The following is a 12,994-nucleotide window of genomic DNA, read 5'->3' on the forward strand; positions in this document are numbered from 1 at the left end:
AAATACTCAGTAGTCCTTGTGCTTCACTTTTTCACCCCCACTATCAATAGGCAAGGAGTTTACAACAGAGTACACAATGATTTAGTCTGTTTGCTCTTGCCTTGTATGTCAACGTGAAATGAATAAACCAATACCAATTCATTTCTTTTCACCATTTTAGGGACTAGATTAATACATATTTGATTTGATTGAGTCAGCCTTGATGTGGTCTAATATGTATCATCTTTAATTAGGATAAATGCTGTGATCTATCATATCTTGTTTTTTAAAAGATTTTATTTATTTGAGAGAGAGAGAGAATACAAGAGAGCAGGGGGAGGGGCAGAGGGAGAGGGAGAGAGAGAATGTTAAGCAGACTCTGTATTGAGTGTGGAGCCTGACTCGGGGCTTGATCCCATGTCCCTGAGATCATGACCTGAGCCGAAATCAAGAGTCAGACGCTTAACTGACTGAGCCACCAACACACCCCAAAGAAGATTTATCAGTAAAAAGTTCAGTGGGCAAAAGCCTTGGCTCCTTATATATGCTGTTTTTTTTTCTCCCTCAGAAAACCTCCCCTTTTTAGAATTTGATGATAAATGCTCTTCCTAAAGACATGGTCTTTAAAAATTTATTTATTTATTTGAGAGAGAGAGAGAGAGAGAGCGAACGAGCGCCCCACTTGGGCTGGATCTCACAACCCTCAGATCATGACCTGAGCTGAAACCAAGAGTCAAATGCTTAACAGACTGTGCAACCCAAGCACCTCTAAAGACTAAAGACGTGGTCTTTAAATGCAAATTTGAAAGTTTAGGCATCTTAAAGTAGTTTGCTTTTATGTAATCTGAAGTTTAAAAATGTAGTTGTAGTACATTTAATTTGCTATGAGATTATATACTTTTCTTGTGTTTTTTGTTTTTTCATAATGTGCTATGTTTTTGTGCCTCCCTTCTACCCCCCATGTAGTGTATTTTTTATGATCCCAAAAGAACAGATGCATTATTGAAACGTGGGACGTTTCACTATGAAAATGAAAACTGGATTTCAGCCATACAAGATTTTACAGCTCTATTAAATATAGATCCCCAAAATTCTCAAGCCAGGTAAGAATTATTTTAGATGTGATTTTTGAAATTATTATTTTTTAAAAATTCATTCCCAGGAAAGAAAATTGCTTGAAATACATCAGACAGCTCTTTAGAAATAGTGAAGTCAATTTTTACTGCTACCAGTGAATGAAAATCTTTAACTATATCCTAACAGTAGTGGGTAATTTAATTTAATAGTCATAAAGTGGCAATTTAGAGTGGTTTCATTTGTATTTCCTAAATGCTAGTTACATTACCAATTTTTAAAATATTGACCTATATTTTTTCTTTACATTTCTTTTCATATCCTTTTTATTCACTGAGCACAGAGAACTGTTTATGTAGATTTCTGTAATATCATAATTTCAATAATAAACTTTGTTTTTCCAATCTTGTGGTGCATAATACAATTCTCATTTTGTTGCTTTTCTTTTTTTTTCTTAATTTTTTTTAAAGATTTTATTTATTTATTTGACAGAGAAACACAGCGAGAGAGAGAACACAAGCAGGGGGAGTGGGAAAGGGAGAAGCAGGCTTCCCGCGGAGCAGGGAGCCGGATGCGGGGCTCGATCCCAGGACCCTGGGATCATGACCTGAGCTGAACGCAGACGCTTAATGACTGAGCCACCCAGGCACCCCTGTTGCTTTTCTTTTAATCTAAATTTTGTTTTGAAGAGATTTAAAATGTGTATATAGTCATACCTGCTCTTTTTTTCACTCACAATTAGTTCAATATTGAAATTTTTTATAGTAACATGAAACATGCATCCAGAAAAGTGTACAAATGTACAACTTAATGACTTATCACAATGTAAATACCTGTGTAACTATTACCAGGTCAAGAAACATTTCCAGCACCCTAGAGACCCCTTTGTGCCTTTGCCTCCCCCAGAGGGTAACCACTGTCCTGGTTTCCATTTTAATGACTTCCCTGTAGTTCCTTATAGTTTCATCACATAAGTATGTGTATCACTAAACATTCTTAGTTTAATTTTGCCCGTTTTTTAAACTTTATTTAAGTAGAATAATGTGGTGATATTCTTTTTATGTCTAGTCACCTTGCACTTTGATGTAATGAAGACAGCTTCTTTCCTTAAACCACATGAACTGACCTCTGCTAGCTTTAAATTTTTCTCTGCAGCTTCCCACTGTCTCTCAGCCTTCACAGAATTGAAGAGAGTGAGGGCCCTGCCCTGGATTAGTTTTAGCTTAAGGGAATGTTGTGGCTGGTTTGGTTTTCTATCCAGACCACTCAAACTTTCTCCATTATCAGCAATAAGGTGTTTCACTTTCTTATCATTCATAATGTTCACTGGAGTAGCACTTTTAATTTCCTTCAAGAACTTTTCCTTTGTACTCACAACTTGGCTAACTGTGGTGCTAGAACTCTTGCACCAAACAGCATCAAATTAGTTGGAGAAGAACAAGAAGATTAATTGAAGATGTTGTAAGATGGTTCTATCTTATGGAAGACTATATAAAATTTGGCTTCCTTCCATTGTCAATAGAGGTTTGTTAAAAATTTTTGAGAAAAGAGATCTTTATTACCTATTGATAAATCTTATTACTCTAGAGCTAGGAATGGAGTAAAATAGTAGCACAGGTGTGAGTTGATGAGGATCTGAAGTATGAGGCAATGGAAACAAAATAAGGAAAGGATGTAAAAGTCAGTGTGTTTGAAGAATTGACATGACTTAGTGGCATCTTACAAAAATATTACTGAAGGTTTATTCTGTAAATTTTAAGTTCAGAATTATGTATATTCTGAAAAATATTAGGATTATTCTTAGCAAACAGAAGTAATTAAAAATAAATATAAAATTCTTGTATTCATTAGAAAATAAATAAAACATCTCTTAAAGATGGGGCAAAAAACATTTTGCTGCAGGATAAAATATCCTGGGTTTCAGGATGTTTAGTGCTTTTTTTTTTTTAAGATTTTGTTTATTTATTTGAGAGAGAGAAAGAGAACATGAGCAAGGGGAGGGGGAGTTGGAGAGGGACAAGCAGACTCCCTGCTGAGCTGGGGTGGGTCCCCTCTTGAGGCTCAATGGGAGATCAGGATCTGAGCTGAAGTCAGACGCTTAACTGACTGAGCCACCCAGGTGTCCCTCTAGATGCTTAGTGCTTTTGAAAGACCTTTGTTACCTGTCTGCCAACATACTGGCTGCACTCTTTTCTCCAAATTATCATTGGTTTCATAATATAACTTTCTTGAACATCTCTTTATCTCCTACCCACCCCCCACCCCCACCTCACCAAACTGGATTTAACTTCTTCACAGCAGGTAACCTACTTCCTGTTTTTCCTTAATTGTCTATTTTATTTCTAAAAGCTGATTTGCTTTACATTATTAAATGACTGAAAATAGAATTTTCAGGAATTGATATAGGTCAATGATAATTTCAAAATTGGAGTCAGAAGTTAATAGAGATAAAATCCAATTACACAAGTGATGAAATACATTTCATCCATGTAAAGCAGCCTCCCATTTATTTGGGTGTATCCTCAGTTCCAGGGAAAAATCTAACAACTCCACTCACTGAGGCCCGTTTCCTTCAACATGGGTTATTTGGTTTTTCTAGAGAACAATGTTATACAAATTAAAGTCTAACATTTTGGGTACTCAAATAATAAAAATAAGTAAATCTTATATTTACTTTTTTGACACACCTCTCTGATAGGTGCAAGAAATATAATATAGTTACTAAGCATATAATTAGCATATAGCATATTATTAATAAGCATATAATTATATGTACAATAAAGTATAATTGATTATTTATAAAAAGTTCTTTTTTTTTTGCTATTAGCATCATCACTAAACTTTTTTGGGAAGCAAGTGGAAATAATCACAGATTGTTATTCAAATACAAAATTAGTTGTGAACATTTATCAAAAAGAGAAAATGTGTATTTTGCAATATATAGTAAAATGATTTTTTTTTCTTCTTCTAGGACATACAGAGGAAGAGCATATTTTAAACGGCAATTTTATAAGCAAGCAACTCAAGATTTTTCTGTTGCAATTCACTTAGATCCTAATAACTGGTTAGCTTTGTATTATAGAGCCTGCTTATTTAGAAAGAGTAGCCCTTTTAGAGCACTACAGGATTATAGCGTTTCAGGTACTTCACCTTCAACTGCACATAAATAAGAATTTGAAGTTCAGCAGTTCACTTTCACAGAATGTACTACTAATATGCGATGATTAATATACTATGTATATTTTTATGTAGTTATATATAGGTATATATTAATATATATTTATATATTTTTTCATATGTATTTACAAGCTACAATGGTTTAGCTAAAAGTGTTCCTATATGCCGTTTTAGTGAATGTGAATGTGTTTGTACTTACATGTGTGTGTAACTTTGGCAATGGGAGAATATCATCTCAAAGAAATCTCTTTCTATATATTGAATTCTGAGCTTATTTCTGGAAATCCAGGCCTATTTTCTAGTCAGCTTGCAGTGAATTTTCCTGGTGGGCTGTGTCCTACTCCATAGGTCCAGCCCACTGATTAGTCAAATTCAGAGTTTTTAACCCTTACACTAAAAATGAACTTTGAGAATCCTTAGTGATAGGATGCCAATAGCTAAAAGTAACCATTTCCACTTTACCCTATAGCAATGTATTCTTGGTATATAAATATGCCCCACACAATTCTGGGCATAGAGTAAGTTCTCAGTAAACAGTTCCCAGCTGAATAAATTAGCCCATTGTGATTGGATAATTCTAGCCAGAGACCAGCATTCCAAACATGGCTGTGTTCCCCTGGGTGCAAAGCGCTAGAATTCCATTATTCTAGATGAGGCAGTATCTAGAGATTAAGAGACAACTAGACTCTTATAAAGAGAATTGCACAGCTCCTCAGGGAAGGCAATATAAGATGATTGCCTTCTGAGGCCACCCTTCCCATGAATATTCAAATAAAGTAACTCAAAGTCCATTTTATGTTCTGAGAGGATTCTGGTGCTCTCCCTTCTATTTCTAAGGATTTTTGGAAGGCAGGACTAAGTTAAATTTTTGTTTCTCGTATAATCTTTGCATCTAATTTCTGCTCCCTGATTGATTCTCCATTTTTGCTCATCCACACAATTCTTGTATTTACTGTTCATGAACACCTTGGGGTTCAAAGGATAAATTTAGCAGAGACATTTAAATTTGAAGGTCAAGCACACCCCTATTTCTTGAAGTTTGTTTCTGTCTGTCAGCCCTGTCCATCTGCCGTCTGGCCAACCTCCTTTCTCTTCAGTCATCTCTAAAAGTCTCTTTCTCATACTTCCCTCTTCTCCAAGTTGTTGACTCCTCACTCCCTCTTTTCTAGACTATCACAACAATACAAAATCTCTGTTATTTAACTATTCAGAGCAGACCAGCTTGATTTTTTACTTTAATCCTTTTCTATAAGCTAGCCTAAAGAGTTTTATCTTCCACAATCAAAAAGGACCCTTAAGACATTTTTCCAAGTAATAATAATATCTAGCATTTATTGGGCATTTTACTACTTGCCAAACACTATTCTAAATGCTGTATATGGAGTGTCTCAATTAATATGCAGAATAATGCTATGAGGTAGGTATTATTTTCATCCCTGATGAAGAAATGGAGGCACAGAGAAGTGAAGTAATTCTAATATTTTTTTCCTCAGGAATAATTTTTTAATTTTCCTAGACCAACCACCAAAACTGCAGCTGACTTGCTCTTTGCTAGCCAATCATACTGTGAATGGAGCAGTCAGATTGCCTTCATGTGATTATTTATTTAATCTACATGATCATTGCTTACACTAGATATACTTCCCAAAGTCTAGTACTGTGAATATTTGTATCCCAGACTGTGAGCATTGTGCACATTTTTGGCAAAACTTTCCCTTCTCAGCCAGAATGGGCCTGAGAAGCTTAGAAGATATGGATCAAGTGTTGTGGAAAACCCATATAATTCACTAACATGCTTTTGAAAGTGAAGGGAAAATTAGTAAGTGAAGAGACATGAGATGACCTCTAGACCAGTTACAGATGAGAGACACACACCTGGAGAACTGAGAGAGAGGATTCTTTTTGCCCCATACTCCTATTATTTGGGACAAGCATAAATGAGTTACCTGCCTTAACTCCAAGTTCTGCTGGCCTTGGAGTAGCCTCTTTGAGCTGCCCTTCCCTCGTCGATGAGTAGTATCCTGATCTCTGCCATCTGCCCCAGCCTGGAGTTGTACCAGAGCCTGTTTTATGGCCAATAGCAATGCCCTCCTGATAATTAACAGGCCATCACGGGCAAGGGTGCCCTTCTGACTGCCATCCACTGAAATGAATCAGAGGTTAGATTCCATCTTTGCCATTGACTTGCAACATGACTGTGTACCTTTGTACCTTAATCTCTTCATCTACAAAGTGAGTGGACTATCCTAGATTACCACCAGGATTTCTTCCAGTTTTAATGAGTTTTTGAAACTTGATAGCCACATTGTTACTTATAACACATACATTTTTTATGTGAATGCTATTTCTTACTCATCAAATAAATACACTCATCACAGATCTGATTCATAAAATATTAAAATTGAAGAATAAGTGGGGCGCCTGGGTGGCTCAGATGGTTAAGCGTCTGCCTTCGGCTCAGGTCATGATCCCAGGGTCCTGGGATCGAACCCCACATCCGGCTCCCTGCTCAGCGGGGGGCCTGCTTCTCCCCCTCCCTCTGCTTCTCCTCCTGCTCATATTCTCTCTCTCTCTCTCTCTCTCTCTGTATCTCTGTGTCTCGAATGAATAAATTAAAAAAAAAATTTGAAGAATAAGTGATAGGAAGGGTGAAGACTAAAATATAACTCAGATATTTTTGTTCAGAACCTGAATAAACTATATATTTTTTATTTTTAAGTTCTCATAAATGATGGCTATGAGAATCTTGGTTGTTTTCTACATCGGGGCATACTCTATGCAGATCTAAAACTTTGGTTGCTGGCAATCTGTGACTTTGAAACTGTTATTTCTCTAGAAAGGTATGTTTTCCGTATAGTCTTATTGATTTCACTTTTGTATAAAGTTAAGAAAAAAATGAAAGAAAAAGTCCTTTCCCCACATCATTAATAACCTTGTAAAATGAGATAATTGTAAAGCCATCTTAGAAACAGAATACTACTTCTGAAAATAAGACTACTTCTAAAATAAGACCTGTTTCCAACATCGGCTTGTTTCAGATACTTTTGCAAATTTTAGAGATTGAATGCATTTGAGAGGAGTCCAATCCGCAGATAACAACATAAAGTTATTTACAGCAGTGTGGGGATGCCCAGGTTAGGGCTTTTTGAAGTTAACTTCATGAAAGACTGTCACCAACTTTTAAAATAATGAGAAAATATTCTGCTTGTTTTTGCTATGCACAACACATATGACTCAATAGGAAGAACTCTCTATTTAGAACCTCCGACTCCATTTTGCATAGTAAAGCCAAAGAAAAAAACCAATTCCATTAGAACATAGGTTCAGTAAGAAACAAAGACTGAAAGTTGCACACACTAGTCAGAAACCTCAGCTCTAAAACACAGAATTAATTTCCTTTCTTTTCAGTGAAGCATTCATTAAAATGAAAGGTGTCAAAAAAGTAACAAAGCATGCCAATTCCATGCCAACCAGCAGACTGTTTATCTAGCTTAGATAAGGTAAACTTTAAGCTTGATTCAGGAAAGACGTGGAGAATGGCTCCAAAATGGCCACAGTAGTTTTCTTTTGGGTATTTTTGAGCCAGGAAAGGAAGGAAAAGAGTTTCAGTTGCAAAAAAGCCAAAAAATGGGCAGCACGAACTTTGATGTCTTTTAGGCAAAGGGTCCAGGCTTCTAATAAAGCTGGGCTATAGGATATATAGTCTTCCTCATTTTGAAATAGAGGCATCAGACAAAGTAATTTCTACGACCATTTCTATATTGAAAATTTTTTGATTGTAAGAGAGAAAAAATACAGTTATTTGACATAGAAAAGAAGCTGGGTTATACCTACATGGAGGGGATTTTTAACTCCAGGCTTTGGGAATATTACTGTTTCTCTGTTACTCAGGGCAAATGCAACATAGCCTAAAGTGGAAACTTTTAAATTGAGAAAAACTAAGCTTGTAATTCAAGATAAGTCAAGATTAAGTCAAGGAAGAGTAAAGTATTGCCTGGGGACTTCAGGAATTCTGTTCCTAGCATAGAATCTACAAATGTTGATTCTCTACTAAGGATTTTATAAAGGTGTTTATAGTTTTTAATAGAGAATAGTTAATTGATTTACTTTGCTTTAGTAAAACATTAAAAAAAACCTGATATATATTGATGTATATGTATTTCACTAGGTTCATACAAAATTGGAAAACATTTGGAATAATTAAAATGTCTAACAAGATTTTGTTTTCTCATTTTTTTTAGAACTGTTATTTTGGCTTACATAAATATTGGCCTCATACATCTGCTGTACTTGGATAACTACTTTGAAGCCACTTGGCATTTTTCTGAGGCTATTAGACTTGATCCTTTATATATTCAAAGCTATATTTGTCGAGCAGAAACCTATCAGAAGGTATTTAAGTCTTGAAAACCTTGATTTTTTTAAAAAAAAGTTTTAATTTTCTGGATATCCACCTGTTCAATATAATTTTTGTATATTAATGTATTTGTTTTCAGTTAATTATAGAGACTAATGCATTTTCAAGCAATAAATATTAAGTAGATGTAGTTAACTATAATTACCTATGTATAAAGCCTCTACTTATAAGGCATGAATTTTTGTCTTTCATTTTTAAAAAAATAATAACCTTTTCTGTATTCCAAAAACAATATATATTTATTTCATGTAATATATGTATGCAAATAAGTTGAAAACCATCCATAATTTTATTCTCCAGAGACAACTACTGTTAACGTTTGGTTTTGACTGTGCGTGTGTGTATGTCTATAGTGAGCAGGTGGGTTTGTAGAATGGGATCCATGCATATAATGAGATCCTACTCATTCACACTTACCTTTAAATTTTGTTTAAATTTTATAAGTTATTTAAATAAAAAATGTAATTTATCTTTAGTGTTATGAAGTCAAACAATGGAATAAATAGTAAAAGTCCTCCCTGATTCCAACCAAATCTGACTTTTCAGAGATAAACACTACTGTTGTTTCTATCTTTCAAGATAGATATCCCTATTTACCACTCCACCACTAATCATCCTGTCCAAGACACTGTCATTCCTCACCAGGATTATTGCAGGGAACTCTTGGTCTTCTTGCTTCTGTTCTTTACTACTTTTTGATGGATTTTCAACACAGCAGCTATAATGATCCTGTTAAAACATAAGTCAGATTATTTCACTTTGCCCAACCCTTTAATAGCTTCCCTTGCACTCAGAATAAAAGCCAATCCTGCAAAAGCCAAAGGCCTACAAGAGCCACAGGAATTGGCTCCTTATTACCTTTCTACTCTTGTCCTCTATAAGTCCTCTTGTCACACTGGTTTCAGTCAGGATAGTCTAGTTTGTGCTATGGTTAAACACATACATACACTAACACATGCACACACACATCCCCAAAAAACTCCAAAACACTTAAAAAATCACGGTAATAAAATAACAAAGGTTTATTTCTTGCTCACACTGCTTGTCCACTGAGAGTTGGTTAGAGGGTCTTCTCCATTGTCCACATCTCAGGACCCAGTGTGACTAGAGTCCCACACAAAGTCCTTCCCACCCTGATGATGGAGGTAGAAGACCCAGGGCAGACTTAGTATGGTCCCCAGGGAAAGTTTGCTCTTGACTATTGTTGGGGAAGGGATGGACATACTTGTGGTGTGTGGTCCTTTTGCTTAACTCCATGTTGATGGAGCTGATGGCTTCTGTGGAAGTTGGAACTCCCTCTGGGCACACTTATAACCCAAAGCACCAGCATGATATCAGGATATAAGGACATCTATTCAAAGTCTCATTATTCTGAGGGGGAAAAAGTCTCTACGTGGTAATGGTTGAATAAATTGTGTTGTATTCACACCATAGAATATTATTTAGTCAATAAAAATAGTGCTTAGAACAATACCGTCGACTTAGAGAGGTTTCCATGAGATATTGTTGAATAAGAAAAGCAAGGTTCAGAAAAGAGTGTTAAGTGTGTACAATATGATCCCATGTAAATAAAACAATTGCAGATCAAACCCTGTGTTTGTATATAGAAGAACGCATATGGCTACTAGGTGGGTTCGCGTCCAGAGTGAACCTAATCTAAGGCTGCCTGGAGAAGTCCCACCCAGGAGGGCTTATAAAGATCAGACAGTGAGCCTCCATCTTTTCCAAACAGGGTTCCTCAATGTATAGATATTGGAACAGGTGGAACAATGCAGACATAATAAGACTAGATGGTTTATTAATTACACCAAGCGGAGCAGGGTCAGCTTGAGAAGCACGGAAGTTCCACAGAAATTCTCAAATTTATTTAAACACATTTCAAACTCCCTATTTTTGGGTTCCTTCTTTTGACTCCACCCACTATTTCCTCCGACCAGCTTGTACATTTCAACAGCTACTGCCTACTTCTGTGCACACATTAGTTCTATGCATTCTCCTCTTTGTATCACTGTGTCAGCATTGTGAGAGGAGTTGTTGATGTCCCAGATTCATTTTGCTGGGGTCTCTATAGTCCTCTTTTTGTGATATTCCCAGTGATAGTAGGTTTTTGTTCCCATATTTGTACAAATCCTGATTATGCTCCTGTGACCTATATTAAGGAAAGATTCAATGTTTACTTTGCATTATATATTGATTTTAAACATATGATTTCCATTATTCTTGTATTTTGTTTTATTCATTCATTTACTTATTAAGTGCAAACTTGTTTTTCCTCCCTTATTTTTTTTTAAAGATTTCATTTATTTATTTAGAGGGAGAGAGAGCACACACATGTAAGCATGGGGAGGAGCAGAGGGAGAAGGAGAGAGAGAATCTCAAGCAGATTCCATGTACTGAGCACAGAGCCTAATACGGCGCTTGGTTTCATGACCCTGAGATCATAACCTGAACTGAAATCAAGAGTTGGTCACTCAACCAACTGAGTCACCCAGGCGCCCCTTACCTCACTTATTTTTAAGTAGAATTTACTTTTAGTTTTTATTTTACCATCCTTTGCATGCTAGTTTATTAACAGAAGTAAAGTTTAGTGGAAAAGGTATTCTGGTTGAAGGAGAAAAACCAAAAAGCTAAATGAAAAGGGAAAACAAACTATAAAGTATGATATAATCACATTTATGTAAAATTATATACATATATATGTGTAATCGTTCTTCAACATTAAAGATAGATGGTTTTAAAGAACCAAAGACTTTGCATCATAAACTTTTTTTAAACTTCTCTGTATCTTATTTGCTTTGATGATTCTTAAAAAATGTGTATTAGGAGATGTTATTGCAAAATTTCTGTGCTGAAGGGTGGGAGGGAAACATCAGGAGGGAAGCAATCAGTATTTATTACAAGCAAAGTTTCTGTTTATCACTCAACAGTTGCATAAACTGAAAAAGGCAGTAAGAGAGTTATCTTGTGCTATCCACCTTCAGCCAGACGGAATCCAATTATATATAATAAGGTATGAACATAGAAATGGAGTTCTTCTTGGGATAACTTGGCACATGAGCTAGCTATTGGGATCTTTACTTCCCTCTTGATCCTTCTAGTCTCCTCTTTTTACATTTAATCTCCCAGCAATGGCCGTCTTCCAACTAGCAAGTCAGATAGAGCTATTGTATTTGTTAAATTTTAAGATAATTTATATTATAAAATATCTAAGTCTTTCTCTTTGCTCTATCCTTGCATCAAAACAGAACTGTTTAAGCTATGCTATGATCCAGTAATCCCACTACTGGGTATTTACCCGAAGAATACAAAAACACTAATTCAAAGATATGTATGCATCTCTGTGTTTATTGCAGCATTATTTATAATAGTCAAACTATGGAAGCAGCCCAATGTTCATCAATAGATGAATGGATAAAGAAGATGTGTGTATATGTAAATATATATATTTTTACATATACACATTTACATATACACACAGTAGAATGCTACTCAGCCACAAAAAAGAATGAAATCTTGCCATTTGCAACAACATGGATGGATCTGGAGGTTATAATGCTAAGCAAAATAAACTAGCCAGTCAGAGAAAGACAAATACCATATGATTTCACTCATATGTGGAATTTAAGAAACAAAACAAAAGGGGAAAAAAGAGACAAACCAAAAGCCAACTCTTAACTATAGAGAACAAAGAGAGGGTTACCAGAGGGGAGGTGGGTGGAGGGGATGGGTGAAATTTTTATGGCTGAGTAATATTCTGTTGCACATATATACCACATCTTCTTAAAAATTGAAGTGTTGTTGACACACAATGTTACATTAGTTCCAGGTGTGCAACATAGTGATTCAATAACTCTATACCTTGTTCTATGCTTACCACAAGTGTAGCTACCAACCAAATAATACTATTACAATACCATTGACTATATTTCCTATGCTGTACCTTCCATCCCATGATTTATTCATTTCATAACTGGAAGCCTGTACCTCCTATTCCCCTGCACCTATTTTGCCTTCCCCCCCACCCCCTCCCCTCTGGCAACTGTTCTTTGTATTTATGGGTCTGTTTCTGCTTTTGTTGTTTGTTCATTTGGTTTTTGGATCCCACATATAAGTGAAATCATACGGTATTTGTCTTTTCCAGTCTGACTTATTTCACTTAGCATAATGCATCTTCTTTATCTATTCATCTACTGATAGACACTTAGATTGCTTCCATATCTTAGGTATGGTAAATAATGCTGCAATGACATAAAGGTGCATATATTGTTTTGAATTGGTGTTTCATTTTCCTTGGATAAATATTCAAAAGTAGAATTCCTAGATCATATGGTATTTCTATTTTTAATT

The 12,994-nt window shown here is 35.6% G+C and overlaps 1 protein-coding gene across 1 annotated transcript in view; it reads left to right on the forward strand.

Moving 5' to 3' along the window:
• The window catches only part of TTC6 (tetratricopeptide repeat domain 6), a 188,794-nt gene that overhangs the window by 133,380 nt on the left and 42,420 nt on the right, over positions 1-12,994 (forward strand). Inside the window, exons 14-18 of the mRNA XM_078078737.1 lie at positions 946-1,082; positions 4,025-4,194; positions 6,950-7,070; positions 8,472-8,622; positions 11,575-11,657. Coding sequence (XP_077934863.1) covers positions 946-1,082; positions 4,025-4,194; positions 6,950-7,070; positions 8,472-8,622; positions 11,575-11,657 — 662 coding nt within the window. The remainder of the gene's footprint in view (positions 1-945; positions 1,083-4,024; positions 4,195-6,949; positions 7,071-8,471; positions 8,623-11,574; positions 11,658-12,994) is intronic.

This window comes from Halichoerus grypus, chromosome 8 (assembly GCF_964656455.1).
Source record: "Halichoerus grypus chromosome 8, mHalGry1.hap1.1, whole genome shotgun sequence".
Classification (NCBI taxonomy): Eukaryota; Metazoa; Chordata; class Mammalia; order Carnivora; family Phocidae; genus Halichoerus; species Halichoerus grypus.